The 24,090-nt window shown below is 37.0% G+C and overlaps 1 protein-coding gene across 5 annotated transcripts in view; it reads left to right on the plus strand.

The window, feature by feature from the left end:
* LOC146489548 (transient-receptor-potential-like protein) overlaps nucleotides 1–24,090 on the plus strand; it is a 56,163-nt gene that overhangs the window by 10,591 nt on the left and 21,482 nt on the right. For 2 of the 5 annotated variants that reach the window (XM_085109399.1, XM_085109407.1), the window contains exons 8-16: nucleotides 4,006–4,172; nucleotides 10,149–10,352; nucleotides 11,439–11,592; nucleotides 12,149–12,175; nucleotides 14,054–14,212; nucleotides 15,628–15,853; nucleotides 16,713–17,069; nucleotides 18,300–18,326; nucleotides 20,892–21,084. In XM_085109399.1, the coding sequence (XP_084965525.1) occupies nucleotides 4,006–4,172; nucleotides 10,149–10,352; nucleotides 11,439–11,592; nucleotides 12,149–12,175; nucleotides 14,054–14,212; nucleotides 15,628–15,853; nucleotides 16,713–17,069; nucleotides 18,300–18,326; nucleotides 20,892–21,084 (1,514 nt within the window). The remainder of the gene's footprint in view (nucleotides 1–4,005; nucleotides 4,173–10,148; nucleotides 10,353–11,438; nucleotides 11,593–12,148; nucleotides 12,176–14,053; nucleotides 14,213–15,627; nucleotides 15,854–16,712; nucleotides 17,070–18,299; nucleotides 18,327–20,891; nucleotides 21,085–24,090) is intronic. The other 3 variants (XM_085109417.1, XM_085109427.1, XM_085109436.1) reach the window with 3 other exon arrangements.

The raw sequence follows: 24,090 nt of genomic DNA on the forward strand, positions 1-24,090 counted from the left end.
AACTTTGCAAGTATAAAAGCTATGACAGTAAAAATTGGAGGACAGTAAGATATTTAATTTGAAGTCCACAACAGCACATTATGATGTCATATGCCGCGGGAATAGCCCTTTTCACGGTCAACTCTGCTCATTTGAATTAAAATGGAATCTAGCATGTATGTGAGGCAATTTCGGGCTATTTTGTAGTTTTAGCCCGAAATTGCTTCGTATGTACGTTGGATAACATTGTAATGCAAATGAGAAAAATTAACCGTGAAAAGGGCTATTACTTCACGATGTCTGAACGGCGGCCATGTTGTATTCCAGAAGGAAAAGTAAAATACGAAAAGGACATATTCTTCTTCTTCTTCTTCTTCTTATTATTATTATTATTAGTAGTAGTAGTAGTAGGCATCCTTCAGTCTCGGGAGACCATGGTGTGTGCCCTGTTGGGTCAGTATTTCTGTTGAGAGCAGCGCCGGATGTGGCTCCGCAGTCCAACCTTAGCATAGCAGTCTCTGCCACAATTGTTGAACGCAGTTGCTGCACGCAAAGTTGATTACAATAATTTGCCTGACATTATAACAGGGATTTTTCGATTTCTGAAAAAAACCTCTCAGGGAACATTGGCCACGCTCAGACAAATTTCTGCAAAAGTCGATCATGAAGTTTCCTGTCGTTTGCGCAAATAAAGCTGTATTAAAGGATAATTTGAGTGGTCTTATAAAGCGTTTTCAACAAATATTTGGTCGTTTCGACCTTCACAGATTAAAAAATATCTTCAAAAATGAAGATGATTTTTACATGTAATTGCTCATGGCCTCATAGAATAGCTCGAGCACGAACCTGTAGGTGCGTAACTAATGGATGCCATTTACTCATATTTGTTTAAATAACGTAATGCAATTTAAAAATTATGGTGGCTTTCTTGAACTGTCAAGCAGCTCCGTATTAATTTGTGATCACATTCCCGCAAATAATTATATGCAAAAAAGACAACAGTCTATGACGTCAGTTACCTGGGAATTCTGATTGGATTTTTGCGGAAATAATGTGATAGCGGAGAAATAAAAGTAGAAAAGAAATGGATGAGATTAGGATTTTAGCAGACTGCTGTTGTAACTTTAGACTTCTCAAATTTTGTTTTTTTTATCACCTTTAAATCTAAAATGTCCTCAGTTAGTCTGTCTTTCCTCTTCTCTTTAGCATGTGAAAGTATCAGCAACTAGTATTTGGATGTTCAGATACTTCAAACGTAGTTTCCAAGAAACACCATTCCAGACCTCCTACTCTTTGTATACTTAATGGGAAACCTACATAAGGAAAAATTAAGTAAATTGTACAACAGAATCATATCTATTAAGTGTTTAACCTTATCTAGATAGGGCTTTTTTTTCCTTTCTTTTTGCCCCTCCATAACTTTGCAAGTATGAAGCTATCAAAGTGGGACTTGGAGGGTAGATAGTGCGTTTAAAGATATCTCGTTTGAGGTTCGCAACGCGAAGTGATGACGTCTTATCACGTGGTAATAAGGTAATGATTGCCAAAGGGGGGGATTTCTGGATTTTCCCGAAACTTCTGGAAAGCGACGAAATTGAACGAAAAGTAATCAAAACCAATACAGGAACACTATTTTGAGCTAAAAAGATTAAAATAGTGATTTTTCTTCATTTTTAAAAGGGATTTTCTATTTTGTGGAACTGTGCTTGAGTGGTAACTTGACTAGTAACCTTCTGATCTCTTGCTTTTTTTATTCCATATTCACAAGAGCAGTGACTAAACAATAGTATTAAATCCATTCAAAGACTCTAGGAAACAGCTGTAAATTGAACAAATAGTGCATGGAGACTTCGGCAAGGCATCTTAACTGGATAGAAAATGATTTCAAACCGAAACGAGTATCATCAAGCACTGCGGTGGCAGAATGCAGACTGCTTTCCTCTAAGTATTGGAACTTAAAGGAAGTTATATCTCATGAATACTGACTTTTTTCAAGGTGAAACTTCGGTGCATGACACTGATTTGGGTAGAACGGTCTTGAATCTTCAACAGTTCATAACAAAGAGAACCTTTTATATTACTGTATAACAGATTAAGTCACTGGTTGGGAATCAGGAATTTGTTTTCTGTACGCTGTCGTGACAGGGCCTAACTTGATCGCCTAATTCGTGTCATTGAAACAAGAGAATTACTATTTGCTTCGTTTTTTTTCCTTTTTTTTTTACGTTATCTGTGTCCAGTCAAGTAAAAGCCCAAACGTTGCGTAAAAATGCATACAGTGCATCAATACTGGGCAATAAGAAAATTACTTGCTGATTGAATGTGAATTAAATGCGAAGATATCATCCCGAAAATATATATGCGTTATTGACCAAGCGTGGGGTCAATAAAGGATTTATTATATGGCTTTACCCTTAAGTTAAAACTACAACAACAAAACAAAACAGGACATGAAACTGCTCTACTCGGAAAGAAATTCTTCATAGCCGGCCGGTGCAAGATTTATTTTCAGTGCATTTTTGGATTAGCATGTAATCGTGGAAAATAAGGAGTCCTAAATTATCTTAGGGCTCTAACTTTATAATGGCTTAAAGGAAGTATACAATTATTGAGAACGAAAAATTTAGATTTTCGCAAGAGCGGGAAGATTTGAATAGAATCCGGCAAACTCGCCATTTTCAGCCGATCGCGCGGTGGCGTAAATAATAAACATTTTTACACAGTTTTCGGCTTCCAATCATTAATTCTTGAATGAAACAATAGATTTTGAGATTATATGCCAACATAAGCCGAAAAAAAGAGTGGGGTAAATCAGAAAACTGGGCGAAACTTTGACGGATTTTGTTGTTTACAACAAGCAAGACGCGGCTAAATTAAAAACGTGAGCTTCTTCGGCGAACTTGAGAAATATACTTTTCTGAACTGCTCTAAACACTGAACGCAACTTCTACTACGCTATGACTTAAATACAGTCATTGCAAACCTAGAGAATTTATCAATTTGGCACTCGATTTGAGACAATAAGTTTTACAAAATCAACTCTGTGTAAAATACTACACGCAGAGCAACTCACCGGTTCAACTCACATTCATTGTAGCTGGAACAAAATTTTCACTACACCAGGACGATTCCATTCTCTTTCCTTTCGTTTAGGTAAATGTTGAGAGTTTACCGAACTTTTTAGTGAGCGTTTTCCCCCAAAACTTTCGTTGCTTTGTTTTTCCCAAAACTTCCGTTGGGATTAAACTTTTCAATATCAAGCGAACGGGCAACGGGTAATCCCGCCCGCTCGGGTAGCCAATTACAGCGCAGGATTTGACTCATCTTGCCCGCTCGCTTGCGTTTTTATGGACCTCGACCATAAAAACGCGAAAAAAGAACTTGGCCAATATCCAGCCATCTTGACCTCACGCTTGGTCAATAACGCATATTTACTTTCGAGTGGCAAAAACAATATTTTACGAAAGATTGCAGCGATTTAGTAAAATATTGTTTTAAACACGAGAAAATAAAATTCATATCCTCAAGCCACGGTGTAATTTTCTTTTTACACCTCACGTTATATTGCAAGGGGCTATTGGATATTCATTCCATATTAATTTTTTCATATGGTTTCTGATCTATGGAAGGCAGGTGGCCAAATCTTTGTTACGACAAAAATTGTCTAAAAATCGCGAACGTAAAAAAGCTGTTATTGTGAGCCGCACACTTGAGGAAAGAGCTGAGCAAACTGCCTCGCGAGGCGATCAGCTCAGCTGTTTCATCATGTGTGCTGTATCGTTTTCGTGAGTTTTTCGCCTCGCAAGGCCATGAGGAAAATATCTATCATGTTTGATATCTGAGATTTCGCCTCGCGAGGCGAAATTTTCACGAAAACTCAACCGCACACTTGATGAAACAGCTGAGCTGATTGCCTTGCTTGGCCTTCCTCAAGTGTGCGGCCCCAACGCGGCACGTAACGTTGAGGCCGGATAACTATGGATAATGTTTTTATGTCTTGTTTTATTTTGCATTTCTCTTCACCAGAGCCTGACGATGAAGAAAAGCAGACTAAACAAACCAAAAAAGGAGAGGAACGAAAAGAAAAGTTATTTCAGACCATAGAAAAGGAAGAATTTCCCATTGTGCAGGGAATATTGACTGCTAAGACTATAATGAGCTGTGGAAGTAATCCTTTGTTGGTGGCGATAAATGTAAGAACAGATTTGATGAATTTATCAAATAATTCTGGCGAGATGGCATGACACTTTTAATGTTACATTTTTAAGCCACTCCCTTTTTGGCATTGTTTTTAATTATTGAACTAGTAATAATAATGGATTAGTAAAGTGCGTTCGATCTCTAGTGAAATAATATCTTTTATAGTACTTTTTGCCCAGGGAAGAGGACTTAAGAGCGCCTGTCCGTAAAAATCAAACATATCGCGGCAAGGGTGGAAAATTCGATTTCTTTCATAATTTAACTTCAGATAGGCTAGGATATAACTAAAATCACTGTATAGTTTTTTCGGTGAAATATCCTTTTATTTCAAAGAAAAATGCAAATAACGAAAATCCGTTAAAATCGTCATTTGAGGCGCTAAATTATTACACGGGTTTGAGAGCCTCGCGTGCAAGAACAAATCATTTTACCGATTTTAAAACACTAAAATCTTTTTTTACAATCTTTAAATATCTTTTGGAATGATTTTGGGAAATATTGCGTCGTTCTGTGTATGCGAAATAATTTAATTTCGAAGGCATACAATTCACTGCAGTAAAAGTACTTCGTGAATAAAATTAATTTTCACCATGTGCGAAACCTTCAAATCGATTATGCTTCTGGTGGTTGAATGTTAGAAGGATGGTCTATGGATTCCTGTAAAAATTTCTTTGGGCAAATGATGAAGAGCGACGTGAGGGCTTTTCAAAGTCCGTACAAAATGCAAATATTTGACCCCCCGCGGTAAACTTTGAAGTCGCGGGTCAGACATAACTTTTAGTCCGCGTTCCCTCTTGACCCATATTAGGTTAAAATAAGCACATAGAAAAACATTTCGAAATGTTCTAACCTTATAATATGCTTAAAGACAGGTCCAAATGCCATTTTAGCACGATTCTCTGGTCGTTCGTCGCATAAGTTTGAGCCGGCTGTTTGTATTAAACGTCCGATGTACACCACGCAAAATGGTCGAATACAAATCTTTGATCAACTTTCGGCGCATTTCATCAAGACTGCATCTTTTTCGATGGCTAAGTCATTTTTGAAGTATTGCTTGGTTTACAGTGCACGAAAATATAACATCTGATCGCTGCTGGAATGACAAAAAATGTCGGCACTTTCACGATGTTCAGTCTATCTTGCATATCAGGGAGCCGTTTGTTCGTCACGCAATACCACTCATGGCCAGTTTAGGGGGGTGGAGGAGGCTGAAAATGCGAAAATGCTTGATTACTGAACAGGTATACCGAAGGCAACAACAACAATTAAGATAGTGATACCTTTAGTTACGTTCTATTTCCTTGCTAAAATCCAGATAATTTATTCATTAGCGAAATTGTTTGTGCGCGCGGGCTGGCTTGTTAGGAGCGTTCGGGGCGGGGGGGGGGGGGGGAGGGGAAGGGTGGATATTACATTTTACGAAAATAGTATCAGTACTTACTGATGGAGATAACTGCATCCTTAAGCTAGTTCTTTCAATTTTTTAATACAATAGATCCTAGTATGAAACCAAAAAAAGGGAAGAGAAAGGTCTTTTTTTTTGTTCACGCAGATGACCCCAAATAGCGCATTTCCCGTATAAATAGTTGATAAATAGCAATGAAAGAACGCACCCCTGCGAAAAATATTGCCGTTCGTTTGATTTCCTGAGTTAGTGGAATCCTAGGAGGACATTGAATCACCCATTTTTTTCATTCTTCCGTAAATAAGTCTGGGTTTGCTGTGGCTTCGGGTGTTCATTCATCTGCGTGTTACTTCGTCAGGTGTGTTGTTTTTCAAATACTATCAAATCTTATGATGTCTAAATTAAACAATATTTAATTTGAAGTTCTTCCTAAATTCAAAAATAAAATAGCTAAAAAAGTTCAGCCGAATTTATGGCTATGGCTATGGTAATTCGGCGTGAGAAAGAATCGCCAAATAGTCACTAAGTAAACAAATTCTGGTTGTGCTAGTTACTTGGCGCCGTTTGTATGCTTAGAGGGGGGTACAAGTGAATTTTTTTAAAGTCAGGTTTGTTACACTGAAAATGGAGGGTTGTAGTTCTTTTAAGGCCCTTGTTGGTGGTACAACACTACGACTACGCGGTACAAGCCACCAAACGTGTCTGGATACTACCTGAAGGAAATTATGGTGTTACGTAACGCGCGTGGGCCATAACATCATCCGTCCCAAGAGCACCCCTTCTGTCAGGAAAGACGAAATTCCTTAAAGAAATCGTTTTTTTTTTTTCTTTTTTGAATTTTGCAGTTTTGTGTTTCAAACCTAGAGTATGTACTAATTCCAGGACTAGTACCGAGTGCAGCTTTCAAGCATTTTAGTCCCCGCCCATGCCCATGACATAGTATGACAAACAGATGCCTGCAATGACGGATATTTTTGGTTTCATACTAGGATCTATTGCATTTAAAGATGGAAAGAACTAGCTAAAGGATGTGTAGTGATCTTCATCAGTAAGTACTGATACTGTTTAGTAAAATCTTATCCCCCCCCCCCGCAATGGTAACGCTCCCAACAACCATGCCTGCACGCGCAAATGAGTTTGCGAATACATAAATTATCTGGATTTTAGCGAGGGAAAAATAACATAACGAAAGGTATCACTCTTTTAATTGTTGTTATGGTTGTTGTTGTTGTTGCCTTGAGCATGTTCATGTTCAGTTAAGCATTTCGCATTTTCACCCTCCTCCACCCCCCTAAAATATTTAGGACATTGTATTGCGTGACGAACAAACAACTCACTGCGATGCAAGATAGATAAAGATAGACTGAAAGCGCCGACATTTTTTGTCATTCTAGCAGCGATCAGATGTAATGTTTTCGTGCACTGTAAACCAAACAATACTCACAAATGACTTAGCCGTCGAAAAAAATGCAGTCTTGATGAAATGCGCCGAAAGTTGATCAAAGATTTGTATTCGACCAGTTTGCGTGGTGTACATCGGACGTTTAATACAAACAGCTGGCTCAAACTTATGCGACGAACGACCAGAGAATCGTGCTAAAATGGCATTTGGACCTGTCTTTAAGCATATTATAAGGTTAGAACATTTCGAAATGTTTTTCTATGTGCTTATTTTAACCTAATATGGGTCAAGAGGGAACGCGGACTAAAAGTTATGTCTGACCCGCGACTTCAAAGTTTACCGCGGGGGGTCAAATATTTGCATTTTGTACGGACTTTGAAAAGCCCTCACGTCGCTCTTCATCATTTGCCCAAAGAAATTTTTACAGGAATCCATAAACCATCCTTCTAACATTCAACCACCAGAAGCTTAATCGATTTGAAGGTTTCGCACATGGTGAAAATTAATTTTATTCACGAAGTACTTTTACTGCAGTGAATTGTATGCCTTCGAAATTAAATTATTTCGCATACACAGAACGACGCAATATTTCCCAAAATCATTCCAAAAGATATTTAAAGATTGTAAAAAAAGATTTTAGTGTTTTAAAATCGGTAAAATGATTTGTTCTTGCACGCGAGGCTCTCAAACCCGTGTAATAATTTAGCGCCTCAAATGACGATTTTAACGGATTTTCGTTATTTGCATTTTTCTTTGAAATAAAAGGATATTTCACCGAAAAAACTATACAGTGATTTTATTTTTATCCTAGCCTATCTGACATTAAAATATGAAAGAAATCGAATTTTCCACCCTTGCCACGAAATTTAGAATTTGTCTGATTTTTACAGACAGGCGCTCTTAATGTGGAGTGCTAACAGGCAGTGTCGTAAATCAATTAGAAAGTTGAACACAACAGTAAGGTTTAATAAGTCAGCATATGGGAAATGGACTTGATACAATGGTGATAGTAGAAAAAATTGAAGAAACGGTTATATTGTGTAGCCAGAGTTCGAATAAATAAACAAAATTTCACTTACCTCGGCGAAAAACAGCGAATGGAAAACTTGACTTCGAGCTGGCTGACGCGAGCAAATCGACCACATCGACCACATGTTGAGATGTTCTTAGCCTGCAATATTTTGTTCACTAAAATTACGCGCATGCACTAATTAAACGTCACCAGTCCATTTTTGAGCTTGCAAAAATTAGACAGTTGTAGTCGGCTACTGCATGGGCTCGGAGCCCTCGCATGAAATCGAGGCGAGTGGTCAACCAGTCCAAGATGGCGCCCAAACACTAAAATTGCACAGCATCCAGAAAGAAGCTACACGAATAGAATGCGTTCTTTTAACGTCGAATACAATAAGAAACATTTTCGGAAACAAAAGGTTATAGTGAGTCATTTTATAAGCAATAAGTCCCACCACCAAGTTTTAAATTTAATTTATGACGTTTATCGTGGCCTTAATGTGGAGTTCATTCATCGTTTTCTCACCTAAGGAGATTTCTGTACTTTTACCAACAACAACAGCAACAACAACAATTTATTTTTACAAATTCAGAGAAAAGGTGGCTTGTCCCGCAAATAGCCACAAAGCTAGTCGAGGCGAGACAAGACGAGTACGAGAACATAATGGAAAATAAAAATTAAAATAAATTACAGAACAAGCTGGAAAAACGGAAAAGAAACTAAACTTTTTGTTTTTGTTGAAACTCTGTTAAGTGCAAGGCACTAATGCGCACTATGTGTAGCCGAGAGATTTTCACGAAAAAAAGCCGGCAACAGCAGAATTTCGACTCAGACCTCAAAGGGACGTGGCACTATAACCACGTGACATTTACTCCGATCGCCAAAAGTTTTTTGCTATATTGTAGATTGATCTGTATGTTATCCATTCTATGTGTTAGACTTACAATAAAAGTAAAGGTGGGGATACCAGACAGCTTCAAAGTAGGATAGTACCGCTAGAAAATAACTGGGTCGAGTCACCTTTAAGTGGCTTAAACGACTCAAAAACTACTCTCAAATTTAAAGATAGAAGCGTCGCAATAACACTAATCCAGCCAATCTCGTTTTGGCACATGATTAAAGCTAACAAGTATAGACGGAACATATATCAAGGGCCGTAATGAACAGTCTCCGACAAAACTCTCAATTTGATTAAAACTTTTGATTTTTTTGCGAAGGGTTTGAAGCTTCAATATCTATGTTGGTTCCAAAAGTCTTGGACGAAAATAACGTTTTGTTGGTAAAGACATTAGAAAAAAAACGTTTACATGACACATGACTTCGCGATCTCTTTACTCAAGAAAATAGAGTTCAAGGTTAGCTTTAACATCTACCTGCTGACAATTGGGCTCATTTTGAGACTTTCTAGGTTGAAGGAATATGCTTGTTACCAATAATACCAGAGCTTATCCCAAGGACGCAAGGTCAAAGAATAGCATGGGAAAGAAAGAAGTGGATTTGGTTTAGAATTAGACATGACATTGACATTTACACTAAAATAAAACATGATTCATCATCCCAAAAAACAAGAGTGCGATAACAGCGCCAACTAAGATAAAAGAAAACACAAGAGTTAATATTAAAAGGGTTATAAATAGTCACAATAAGCGTGGTGAAGGGTATAAATTAATTTATTTGAAACATTTTCCCTCTGGCGATTTTGCCCTTTTCTCCCTGAAAGTCTACTCCGTTCTTTACATCCTCTGACCTAGCTAATACAGCCACCAAGATTTGGAGGGCTTCATTACATTACCAGATGAAATACCTTCTAAATGAAACGACAAAAATTATCAATAAAGTACTATTGTCTTATATTACTGAAACAGCAGAATTTGCCCTGAAACATTTTCTACTCAGAGGAAGCCATGTAGTTAGACTATTTCCGAACATGAAAGATAGTCTTTTGACTAGACGAGAATGGATAAATTGAGCTTTCTAGTTCATCTTGGCAAAAACTACATTTGTCTACATCCTTTATTTCAACTTTATTGCCAGAATTTATACATGCAATCTCTGATATTTAAAATGCCCGCCAGAAATCTGGTAGAATTAAACTATTAACAGTCAAATTTTATGTAATCTAATTTACTAGGTAAACTTGTGTTTTGCAGGCTACGGAAAAGCTTCATGATCGGGTAGATAAGAAAGAACCCGATAAAGATGGTTTCAAAGATCTAGCCAATCGCGTAGAAGAGTTCACGCTCCGGTTTATGGACCCACTGAAATACAATTCCCTTAAACGCAAGGCATTTTTGGGGGATAATTCTGGATTAAAAGATATCGTGGAGACTGCAATAAAGCTGAAACAAAAGAAGGTAACAAGGATTTTTAAGTATTAAATGTCGGTCGGGGACTCCAGTTGCTAGATACGCATACTTGTATCGCAATTCTCGTTGTTGGCTTGAAGCATGATTTTATCCTGGTTTTCGTTTTGCAACTGCATAAACTGCTTACACAACAGCGATGGTTATTAAGGGCGCGTTTTTTTTATCCACAATTCTGGAATAAGAATGGTTGGTACGGAATGCTAGGAATAATTCGGATTGTCTGCATAAAAAAACTCCGTCGGTCCTGGCCGAGTAAACATTGCGTAACAAATATGGCGGCCGACGAAGAGGCTGCCATTAAAGCCGTTATCGCAGCAATTTTCCCCATACTTTTGGTACAATGAAATTAGAAACAATGTTTCAATTTGTTCTAAAGTGTAACCTGATTTTTTCTCCCTTAGAGACGTATTTGAATCCGCAGCGCTCATCTCGCCGTCCGCCATCTTGGATTTCCATTTGAAACATTCTGTTGATTCTGCCCCTGGGAGCAGAATGGATGGAATGGCATTCTGTCCATTCCGGAATAGGAATGCGGAATAGAAAAACATGCGCATTTTACATTCTGTCCATTCTCATTCCAGAGTTGTGAATAAAAAACGCGCCCTAAGTTTTACTCTTAAAATTAGCGCACCTATTTAATGGACACAAGTGATCTCCACCCCCAAACCAGGGAGGAAGGGGGCGTCTACAGAGTGACTTTGCGCATTTATCGCAATAATTAACACTTTCAGAAGCCTATTTAAGGCTTCTGACACTCTTCATGTTTTGGTTATAAAGATGGCTGACAGTCATCGAAACTGTCAGCATCAATAAGACGTTAATATAAGACTGGCTATGATGTAAGGACATTTAAATCGACTGGGCACCTATTTAATGTTTTAATAAAAAGTATTAATAAGCAGATTCTTGTCCTACGAAAATACGGTAACTCACACTCCAGCAGTCCGTTGGATTGTTTTGTGTTTCTCTGCTATTTTACAATGCAGCTTTGTGTTAGTGGCGTCAAAATAAAAACGGTCTGTTTCTAGCTCATTTAATTTCATTAACGAAACATATATTTCGCGTTTCTTCTAGTTTTTCGACCATCCAATCATTTTAGAAGTTATGGCAGAGATGTGGTATGGTGGCTACCTGGGGGCATCAAGGCCATGGTGGTTGTTTCTCCACATATGCTGTCTATTTGACGTGGTGCTTTTTCCAATTTCATTTTTTGCAGCCTTTGTTCTAGGTAATGTGATTAATCAGTTTGTTTACACTATCGTACAGTGTCAAACTTGTTGACTTCATGACATTGAACATTTTTGTTTTTCACACAACGAGAGGTTACGATTAGAATCATATCATTAGCTAGTGGCTTTACTGTGAGGTATTTTCGGCCACATTTCCCCACACACACATTATCTCTTCCACCAAACAGCTAGTTTATTAAAGCTCCGACGTATATCCAAACTAATCGTAACTTATTAAGTCGTCCGCTGGTTTTTCCTTTGCCTATGATATGCATTACAGATAAAGGTGACATTACGGATAATGGCATTGTTTGAATAGTGCACCTATTTTTAAAGGAATACTTCTTCAGCTAACAACACTTTGAATAGACAATCGCCCATCTTGTAAGTGCATGTCCTAAACTAGGCCAAAAAGGTGCAAAATAATATGATGTGTGCTTCGAAAGAAGTTTTAAACGTGACGGTACACTGTAAATGAAGTTAAATGTAATTATCGTTTTTTATGACTATTTTTTTCAATGTACTATGCTTTTATTCTTTTGTCCTTTAATACAGGCTTATGCCCATTGTGTTCAAGACCCGGTAAGTGTTATCTTCGTTCGTCCTTAATATCTGTTACATTACAACGGGTGATAATAACTGACTTAGCATGTCAGTCATAAAACAAGTCCATACAAGCTACAGCAACTGGTGGTTTGTTTCCCAGTCCCAAGATTATCCCCCTCCGTAAGAAAAAGCGAACAATTAAAATTAAGTGTTCATGCATGTCATTTTTGTCTCTGTTTTTGCAGAAGTTTGATATTAGAGACTGCTCAGTAAATCAAGCCCCATAACTTTATCCAGTTATTTGAGATATTCGCACTTGGTGTAAAGTTATCTCATTTTGGGAGCATACCCCAGGGAATCCCAAAGACAACATTCATGGAAAGGTTTTCTCCTGTGTTTCCAGATCGTTTTGTGTCCTTTTAAATTGACATCTGTGTTAGCTAATAGAGTTTGATCTGTTCGAATGCTTTAGCTGAAAATTCAAGTTGAAGAACATTTTAGGATACGGTATCTTATTGCCAGAATTAACGAGATGTTATTGGCCGGACAAAAATGCTAGCTGACCTTTCTTTGCATTCTTATTGACATATAACGAAAGAAATTACACCTTTTACTGTTCATTTGCAGAAAATATCTCCAATTGGTTGTCTATTCGCGTTAATGAATTTTAGTTTTGATTAAAGAAACATGCATTTCCTGAAAGTGAATGCCAAAAGGAGCTATCGTTTGTCCGTTGATGCTGTTGAATGTTAATACATATGCAAATGTCGGTCTTGAAGGATTCTTTTGTGCAAATGGAGATTATTTTGGTGTTAATGACATAATATTCACCTTAATGAAACAACTATTGACACAAATGAATGGAAATATTCGGTAAATGAACATCAAAAGGTGTAGTTTTCCGGTGGTTACAAAAGTTTGAGCTGACATTTGCTACAGGAAAGTTCAGAGTTTCTCCCCAGCTAAATCTGAATTTCTGAGGCGATTAATATCTTTCCGAACAGATATTCACCGAAATGAGCCGTTCGCCGGTTGCCCCTGATACCCCACTCCAGTTTTATTGTCATACAGATTGCAATACCGTAGATGGTGTCTAGTATCAGACCTAAAAGCATCAATTTTACAATGAACTGTGTAAAAATCGCGTTTTGATTGGTCTAGAGGAGTGTGTGATTAGAGTATAGACGCGCCATTGACGTCATCGAGTGGTGTGACCAGCGCACGTGATCAGAGTCTAGAGTCCAGCGAGAGCGACTGCATGGTCAACAAAGTTTTGCAAACTGTTTTTGTGAGTAGCAAATTTTTCGCAGGAAAGGAAAACTGCCCAATAAAAAATTGGACAAAGACCTTTGAGAGTGACCTCAACCAGGATAAAAAAGCTAGAACTTTGTTGTGACGTGAAAAGGAAGCAAATATTTGTCGAAATATGTCGCCGATAGAAATCCGGTAATTTCGAGTAATCGATTACAAATCACAGTGAAGCGACTTACATGCTGTAATATTTCGGGGTCAGGATTTCCTTCTGGAATAAAGGTTAGTTTTGAAAATACTGTTAGTGAAATTTTTTCGGATTATACGCTAATTTAGAAGATCACAATTGCATGTGTGTAGTAGTCTAAAACTGAGTTTGCTGGAAAGTTTTTGACTCAGCTCGGGCAACGCGATGCTCGCTCACGAAATGTGTTGAAATGTCTTGGTTATTGTATAAAACAAATAGATTCCATTTTGCCGTGGGTCTGTACTCTGATAACGCACAGAGGACGTCAAAACGTGGTGAGAACATCAGTCACACTTTCCACGTTTTGACGTCATCTGTGCGTTATCAGAGTACAGACGTACGGCAAAATGGAATCTATTTGTTAAATAGACAGAATTAAGCCATCTTAATTACTATTTTCCCAAACTCATTAACAGGTGAAGGTGAAGGAGAAGGAGAAGGTGGAAGTGAAAGTGAAAGTGAAGGGGATGGTGAAGGTCAAAGTCAAGGTCAAGGTGAAGATGAAGGTGAAGAAGGAAATGACGATGAAGGAGGTCTTAGAGGTCTCAGTTGTCTAAAGAAAAAAAGAAAAAATGGTAAGTTTTTACTTTTATTTTCTCCAAGAACTATTTATGGTTTAAAGGCCCATGTTCACCCAAGAGGCATTGCGCGCTGAGCTGAATTTCACACAGTTGAAAATTCAGAAAATTACCAGTGAGCACTAAATAGCGAAAGTAATCCACATTCATCAAGCTCATTTCCTGGAATCACTATTTGTCGTGTCCTTAAGCTTTGTATAATATCCTCTCGCTTTATTTATGTGGATGTTTCCAACAACAGTCTTCGTGTGGAAAAGAAAATCAGAAAATCGTTGGTCGCTTCTAAGTAACATCTCGCTGTTGACAATGTAGTTGTACAGTTGCTATTCGGAAAGAATATATTTGTCTCAGAGACTCTTCGCATAGCTTTTATTCTGAAACAAAGAAGCGGGAGGATTCTTTGTCTCCATGCATGCATCTGTTGTAGCGATGTTCCTGATTTCTACGGATGTCTGACCTTAACACGTAAGTTTTATTAGCTCCATTCGATTTTATTCTCCCGATTCATGTAAACAGCGTCGCGAAGAGACGTAATAAACTGTATGGTTTTCTAGGTGGCGTTCCTTCGTTTTTTCCTATTGGCACAAGCAAATAAATTAAAATACTCATTTGCTTAGTAAGCTGCAGATTCATTTGTAGCATCATTGCTATATCATCAAAGGTAGAAATAATTTCATGATAGTACGATACAGCGGATCGGCGCAGCGCGCTTTAATTTTGAAAGCGATATTAACTGAGCTAACATTGAGTCCAACACCGTTAATTTCTTTTCATGTCAACTTCAATAATCGAAACGACCCTTTAAGATTACTGTTTATCTTATACAACAATAGAATCAAAATCTTCGGACAAAAATTATTTAATGTTGAGGGCTGCCGGCTGTAACTGTTCAACTGTTCCGCCGCGTCGTTCAAAGGAACGAATGCAGAAAAACGAACCAAACCCTCGACTTTCTTTCGCCGAGAATTTCAAACAAAGGAGTACAAAGAACTCGAGCGCTTTGGAGGGTAAATATTTCTTGTAGGTGCAGAGATTAAAATAAATCGAAGCGACTGAAACGAAATCAACCAGTCCGATTTGCCTGGTCTGATTTATTTTGAATACGCCAGGACTTTCATCCCAGCGTGAATATTCTGGTAAACCAATCAGATTGCAAGACTAAACAATAGAAGCGCTTGTAAACAATAACAAATGGCCGCAAAGCCGAATGGGTGAAACTAGGCCTTTAAGAAGCTTTATTGAGCACTACAATTATTGTGTCGTCCGATTACCAAACACCGAAGTATAGATATATGGTTAAGGTGGACCGAAATTTTTTAAACAAAGTTTGAGGTGTCTGGAATTCGGAAGAAACACACTTTCCTATGATTGATATTTTTCGCCTTACCAACTACAACAAAACGTCTCCACAGACATGTTCCGCAGATACAAGGAGTACTTGAAGACCCCCTACTTTATCTTCGTTCGGGACACGCTCAGCTACCTTGTCCTCCTTGGACTACACTTGTTCATATGTTTCGAGCCCTCCCAACTCTCATTCAGTGGTCTAGAGTGGGTAATTTTCTTCTTTTTCGTCGGCCGACTTCTCATGGAGCTTAACCAAGTTGCAGACGAGAAACAAACACAAAAGTACAGCAGGTACTTATCATTGCTATCATAACAATTAAGGTGCTTTGGAAACGTTTTTGTGGATCAAAGCCCTCTTTTCCGACCGCCCATTAGGTAGTCTTCTTTCACACCAATCGATGTGAAATTAGCAGTTATTTGTTTTGCATTGAAGTGTGTCGGGATTTAAATTTCACTAAAATTGGTGATACCTTAACGATGATAAACGAACCTCGAAATCAGTCAATCCTAAATTTTTTTGCGTTGTGGATTTCAAGTACCATAACCAATCAGACAAACGTCTTGAAATATGACATATAGTATAAAAAATGCATAAAGAAAAGTAAACATTCTGTAAGCTTTATTTCAAAACATATAGTGAGAACGAAAGATAAACAGCACTTTGATAATACCACTTAAAAATAATGCAAAAAGATACCTAGATTTTTGTGTTGCACATGCCCGGCCATTCATGAATCACAGCTTAACTTTCAACTTCTTTTTATCTGGTGAAAAGTATATCGAATAGATTAAATTCTGGTTTAAAGAAAAAACTAGATGCAATCCAAGATGAGAGAAACCAATGTAAAATGTTAAAAGACCTAATTTTCTAAAGAAAAAACTATAAAACTATTTCGATTCAAGACAAATCCTCAAGGAGAAACTTGTATAACGCCGTCCGAGACCCTTCATAGGGTGTCATATTTTGTCCAAATAAACAATAAGCCATTCCCAAGACTAGACACAAAGTAGTTTAAACCATAGAGCTATGTTCGTAACGAACTTAAATAATTTATTCTAAACTTTTCCATATCATTTCTCGGCGTAGCGGGGTACTGAGCTCATCACTGTGCTATTTTAACACAAGTTCATTCACTTTTTTCTCCCATAGCGATCGCTGGAATTTTTTTGACGTCATCATACTCATTGATTTTTTCTGCGTGATACTTCCAATAAAAATTGCCATGTGGGCGGACTCAGAGTCGGTTACGAACAACAGGACCCTACAAATAGCTGAGAGTCTTTACGGCCTCAACGCGATGCTCCTAGTTTTCAGAGCCTTTGGTTCCATTTTGGAGACAAGTAAAGGAGTTGGCACCATACAAATTGCTTTATTTCACATCATCATGGATGCCTCGGTGGTGATATTGCATTTTGTTGCAATTACCTTGGCATTTTCAAGCACGATAACAAAAATATTTGTTTCCGAAGTTTCTTTCAGAAAAGGAAACAGTACTGAAGAGGATAGGTGAGTGGACAAGTTTATTTTTTTTCTCTTTTTCTGTTTCTGCTTCTGGTAGTTTTTTCTTTTGTCAAAAGCAGTTATTCGTATTTTCATTCAACAAATGGACGGTAGTTTTCTATTGTCTACACTTTTAAGGCCCGTTTAAAGGGTTTCAACATTTGCCCAACATTCGTTCAACAAAAGTTGAACGGATGTTGGGCAAATGTTGGATGAACGGAGCGTTCAAACGGTTCCGATTCAACGCCATTCAACATTTTCAAGTACAAAGAAAATGTTTCCAAAAGGTTCTTGATAGTAGCAGACGAGTTAATATTTTAAGGAAAACGTCTATAAAACATGTTTCGACAGAAACTTCTGTCATCCTCAGTTAGTTTAAGTACAAAGCGGTAGAAGTTAAATTTATAATAAGTAGACAAAACTGTTAATTATTGTAACGGTAAAAACAAAATGAACGTGAAACGTGGCAATGTGAGAGTTATAAGGATAATTTTAGATTGACATGGTGTAATTGCTGGTTCAAGGAATATATAACGAATATACAACGAATACAATCTGAGATATACAAAATAATAATAACGGTTACGATCAAAGATACACAGATTTGAGAATTTGAAAATTAAGAACAATGCACTCTTATGGGCATGACAAGAACGGTTAATAACCGATACAGTCTGAGATGTACAAAATTACGGTTACAATCTAAGATATGCCAAAAATAACAGATACAATCTTATTAAGACATACACTTGAGATATGAAAATTCTAATAACCGTGGCAGTATGTGGTAGCTTGGATCACGTGATGACGGCATTCAAGAGGAATTTCTTAGAGTGCCTACAGCTTGATGTCAGTTCGTTTCTGCTGTTAAGGGATGACAAACGAACTGACATCAAGCTGTAGGCACTCTAAGAAATTCCTATTTGCACCAGCTCTGGTTTATCCATTGAGCACTTTAAATAGTAGATGAAGACCTCAGTGTATCTTCTAATAGTTTTATATATATATGTATATATTTATATATACCTGAGCTGATTTTCCAAAAGCTGAAGGAATATACTAGTCATTAACAATACTTTAGTTCCGGTTCATCACCAGAAAGTAAGGTCAGGAAATACTATGCAAGAGAAAAGAGGGGCTTTTCTTTGGAATTAGACGTGACATTGACATCTGAGTAAAATGAGACATGACCTGTGATCCGACTAATGGCTGCACTAATGGCATTTTTTTTTTCAGTATGTGCAGCAAAACCGGGATAAGCTGGTAAGTTTAACAATTGCCAGCCATAGATTATAATATGATAAAATGCTACGAGTTCATTGATAAGTAGGAAATAAAACTAGCCAAACGTTTTACGTTATATGAAGTCATCAGTTTCCGTTGAGAACCTGTTTGAACAGGAAACATCTCAAGACGTCAAAAGTTTCATTGGCATAGATTTAATAATCTCGTGGTTATATATGGAGATAGAGCATTCGCTGCCAATGCACCAAGAGAATGGAACTTAATACCCTATGAAATTCGGAAGTCCAACACCATCTCGAGCTTTAAAAGGTCACTTAAGACGTATTTGTTTACTTAATTCAGTAATAACAGATCCTTGTTTCTATAGATTTGTATATATTGCGTTAGTTTTTAATTTTTAATCATGGTTAATATAATAGGAGATGGAACTAAATTTGTAAACATTTATCAATAATGGTTGTTTACATGACTGTAAAGCGCTTTGAACATAGGACAAGAGCGCTATAGAAATAAAGTTATTATTATTATTATTATTATTATTAATTAAATTATCATTATTATTATTATTATTATTATCATTATTATTATTAAACTTTATTATGGGTTGAGTGATAGGTTTCTGAATTTTTCTCATTTCAGTGTATGATTGGAAACACTGTGACTGGGCATTTATTTAGAATATTCTTATTATGAGGGTATATATATATTGTTATTACATCAGTGGAAATTGTTCTTTTATCTTCTAAACCAAACTCATATAAATTAGCTTTTATATATAAGATGTTGATATTTTACAATTTTATGAAAAAATCAAAAATTAAAAAAAATAAAAAGATAAAAATATATTATTATTATTATTATTATTATTATTATTATTATTATTATTATATGGAGGTGGTGCTCCTACCATCACCACCACCTTCCTCTATAGGGTTAAGCGAAAAGCTTAATATCTTAAAATGTTAATTTTGTTCTCTACATTGGCTCGTTTTTGCCTGTCGTCGAGGACTGAAAAAGACCTAACAATCCAGCTACAAGCAGAGCATTCAGCCTAAGTCGCGAAGTATTAAGAAATGCATTGGTTTATTTCCCTTCTAATCCTTTCTAGACAGGGAGGCAGGGGGGAATTCTTCCCGTGCTGACTTTATACCGAAATTACCTTTTTAGTATTTGAATAAACGTCCTAAGACTAAAGAATTAGTCAGAAATTTACCTGGGACACATTTGAGGTGGTCTGTAAGTGTTGACTGACTTTGCTTTTACCATGGCAACCAATTTTTCACAGGAAGTTTTTTAAGAAAATAGAAAATTCCTTTTTAAATAAATAAAAATTAATTTCCTCACCTTAACTTTTATTTTATTTTAGCTGATATTAGTGTGCGTTTATTGGTTTTGATATCTTTTTGTACAATTTTGGCGCTTTCCTGAAGTTTTGGGAAAATCCAGAAATTTAAGATGGTGGCTCAATTACGCCCTCGTTATTGCCAAGTACCACATTTTTAGCACTAGTGTTTGCAACGGCATTTTAAACTTTGAAAGCTTTGTTTTACGCCTGAAAAACAAAATCTCTTTTATGCGAACATTAGCAGCAGCAAATAATTTGTTAAAGAACAATTTGTTAAGAACAATTTGTTAAATCCTGAGCCCCTGTGTTTTTGTAATTGGTATGCACGTGTTCCTCTGTTCGTGAAGAATGCTGTGTAAAGACTTGTAAATAATTTTAGTTTCAAACCTCACGTGCAGTGTGTATTTATATGTAAGTGTGTATATGTGTTAATTCTGTAAAGTGTCTGAAAGTCAGCATGTAACCAGGTTAAGCTTTAAGCGTTATCTTGTAAACTTAACTTGTATATATGTATCTCGTAAGTTAGCAGGCTTTATTTTGTATTTGTAAGTAATGTTTTCAATCAATTTAAAAAAAAATAAAATAAAATAAGATGGTGGATCCAAGATGGCCGCCATTTGTCAACCTCACATCATATGACATCAACGTTTTGCACTGTGGGCCTCAAAGGAAACATCTTTGGACGCACTATCTATCCTCCAATCGTCATTTTCTTAGCCGGCTTCGGGACTTGGACATTTATGACCTATTTTTAATATTCAATAAAAAGTTGTCGAGCTTTACTTTCCGAAAGTGTACCTACAATCATAGTCTACTAACAGTGCCACAATTAGGCATCAGTTTTAATGAAAACTCGAATCGTGCAAAAAAGCAAATGCAAGGTAATTTTCTGCTGTTTTCCAACGTTTGCTGGTAGAAGTTAACATTTTCAACGGAAGGAAAATTGTGTTTTAGCTTTCAATGAGTTTGTGTGAAACTTATTAAGAGTTAATTTCCCACATTATTCGAGAAGTGGAAAACAGTAAGGTGGCGCATGTCGATTGTCGTTGCGCGCTCAGCTAAGCCTCCCATTTTTAAGACTGAAAAGTATCGCTTAGCAAGAGCAAGTAGTCTATCAAGCAAAGAAGTAGTCCGTTTCATAATTTTGTTTGTTGCTAAACCAAAAGAAGGAAAACTGTGCTAAGGTAGTTTTTCTGCGTACTTTAATCTGTCTATTCTTTACTTTCATTTACTTTCAGTTGGTGGAAGATATTTATTCACCTGGGCAAGTCTGTGCTGAGTTTATCAGATGGCTTGAATTTCTTCAAAACAGCGGATTCGTTCTCATACGTTGTGTCCCGTGTTTTATTTGCTGCTTATCTCGTCCTGGCACTCATCCTCCTCATCAACATGTTGATTGCATTGTTGTCTAACACTTATCAGCGAGTGGAGGTCAGGGATCATTAATTCAGTTATTAATTAAAACACTTTGCTCCATCTAGAAACTTTTATTCTTCGCCTCCTTGTCTCTAGTAAGAATTGTTATATGATTTGACTTGCATAGTCCACAGTACGGAGAGAGATACCTGCTGCACATTTTAACACAATACCGTGCGAACCTAACAAAGCAAACAAAGGCAGGCAGAAAGTCATAGTTTTTGGCAATATTCGTCGGTGGGCTAACAACATTGTGTATGCTAGGTAAATTTACCGGTCGCCGTCATGGTCCGTATGGTAAAATGGTTACAATCGTTTTGCAAATGTAAGACTAGGTAGAATATATTTAAATGTTTTGATTGCTTTTATAATCCCATTTTTATAATCTCCATTTCTCCAAAAATAGTGCTGCGAATTTCAAGTCCAACTTTCGTTCTTTATTTGTCGAGTGAAAGATTTCACATCCCCAAACATATTTAGTATCTGTCCATGATACAACCATGCAGGACTAAGCAGGAGGTGATGATACTCAAATCACCGATTTCGCTCAAGCTTGGCAGAAAGATTGAGTGTCATGAACATATTCATGTGTTAAAACATCAAGTCAATATCTCAGTTACGAGAGCTATGGGTCAATTCTGAAAAATGGCCATTTTAGCACAAAATTTTGCATATTAATTAGTCAAATTCAATTGAGTGGTTGGAAAAGTAGAATTGTAATCTGGGAATGAACCATACTGAATTGTACTCCCCAAGCTTGTAGCACAGTTATTTCTTCGATTTCGTTATATTTACACGAACCTGAAATAAGAGGTTGCTTAAGTCATTCTCACGAGTACCTCAAATTTGGCTTTTTTGTACCCAAATATCTCTAATGGCCGACAGCCAAACTATGTAACTGAACTTTAAGATTGAAGAGGCGAGTACGCAATAAAATTTTTAGTCAATTTAGACCTGACATCTCTAAATAGCCGTTGAAGGATGATATTTTAATGGCATACGTCAGTTTTTCCTGATATGGTTTCCATTTTGGTTTGCTAACCTTCGATAAAAGTGTTATTTCAGGACCCATTTTGGACGTTGTGAGAGGAAATTACTAAACCTCGTCTCGACAAGAAAATAAAAATCCAAACAACTTCAAAGTTCAATATTTGTAACAAGTTAGCAAAGCCCTTTATTGTGGCAAAGTTTGAGAAATCGAATTTTTCTATCTTGCATGGGTATAGTTTATAGTTACAGCAAGCCGCTCTTAATAATTTATGACAAACTTTGTCAACTTTCCTCGGCTAAACGAAAACAGAGGATAAGACTAGAAGGGGTTAGAAGGACGTATCAAGAAACTGAAAGCTTTTTCAGCATGTTGATATGAACATAAAAGGTGGCCAAAAAAGTTATGTACCTACGCCTATGTGATCTCTTTCAAATCATTCATAACCGAATGCTTAAGACTTTCAAGAAAAAGGATAATAAAAATAAAAACCACGGAAATTTTGATTTTGGCAGTAAGTTGGAGTTAGTTGGCAGTCAGTTGCTAGTAAATTTCAGGCTTTTCAAAATGAGGAAAACGTATCCTCAAACGTCTTAGCGGATCGTTGCTCAAACTACGCATTTCTTGGATTGACTTATACAAATACATAAAAGAAGGATAGTTCTTTATTTCTGTTTATTATATGGCTACAATAGTACGCGCCCTCTGATTGGCTGCTAAGCGGGCAAGATTTTCTTGTAATGACCGGGCATTATGATAATTTTTCTCGGCTCGACGGCTTTTTTGAGTTGTGAGTAAAAGCTACAAGCGCGTGGGCGAAAACAACAAACAATATGGACAAAGTACAACACCTACTATATTTTCAATAACTGAAAGAAAAACTAACAGACAGATACTTCTTTAGTATGAGCGAGGAAGAGAGCCATAGCGAGAGCGAGTTTTATTATCCAAAGGACAAAGAACAGGCCAAAAGTGAGCAAAACAACATGAGCAAAGTTATCACTCACGAAGACGAAAATTTTGGTAACAGTGAAGAGGAATTACAAAAGTTTGTTCAAGAACAGAAAAGTGAAAACACCGTGAAAAAAAAAACAACGTTAAGTGATATGAAGTGTTTTTACCGTTTTCTTAGCGAGATAAATAAGACAAATGTTCAGATTTTGGACTTACCACCGAAAGAACTTGACCACCTTCTGGGAGAGGTCTTTAAAGACGTAAGGAAAACCAATGGTGAGGAATACGAGCCAAGTACTTTGATGGGACTGCAGAGAAGTATCCAGAGATTTCTGTATAATTCCGTTATGTTATTGAGAGCGACGACGAAGATTAGTATTCATTGCGAGTGTCACTGAAATCACTGCAAGTTCTCCCTACGTGTTCAAAATTCAATCACAAACTGGGCCCATCTTTGCTATAGCTTCAAAAATTGTTAAGGGCCAAACACTTGTAAACACAGGTCATTGTGTTTTTTTGAAATTTAAGTGGTTAAATTTGCCCTAGATCTTGACGTAATAAAGACAAAAATTGTCTCATTATCAAAGAAACTGTGTCTTGTGGTTTCGATCGCATCGCCAGGTTCGTTTTGGTTCAGTAAACACGACCTCGAATGATCTCTTGCGCGCGCAAGCGGATGTGGAAAATTACTTCCGGTGTTTTTATTGTATTCTTTTTAAGGATAGCGCTAAAAAGGCCATATAATAAATAAGTTATTAACCTCGTTCGCTCGGTCATTACAAGGAAATGTCAGACCTCGGCCTTGATGTATTGACCTCGCTATCGCGCGGTCAATACATCAAGGCCTCGGTCTGAGATTTCCCTGCAATGACCTCACTCTCGGTTAATAAGTGGTATGTAATATTTACCGAGTTGCTCAGTTGGCAAGTAGAGAGTTAATTTAATAAGAACTCCTATGATTCGTCAAAATGGGGCACTCACAAGGCCACTCGAAACCGGCCTTCTTAGTGTTATGCAAAGTAAAAATAATTGAAACTAAAAATCACTCATTTTGTAGTTAGGACCCATAAAAAAGTTTG

This window comes from Pavona decussata, unplaced genomic scaffold, assembly GCF_977016875.1.
Source record: "Pavona decussata unplaced genomic scaffold, jaPavDecu1.1 SCAFFOLD_6, whole genome shotgun sequence".
Lineage (NCBI taxonomy): Eukaryota > Metazoa > Cnidaria > Anthozoa > Scleractinia > Agariciidae > Pavona > Pavona decussata.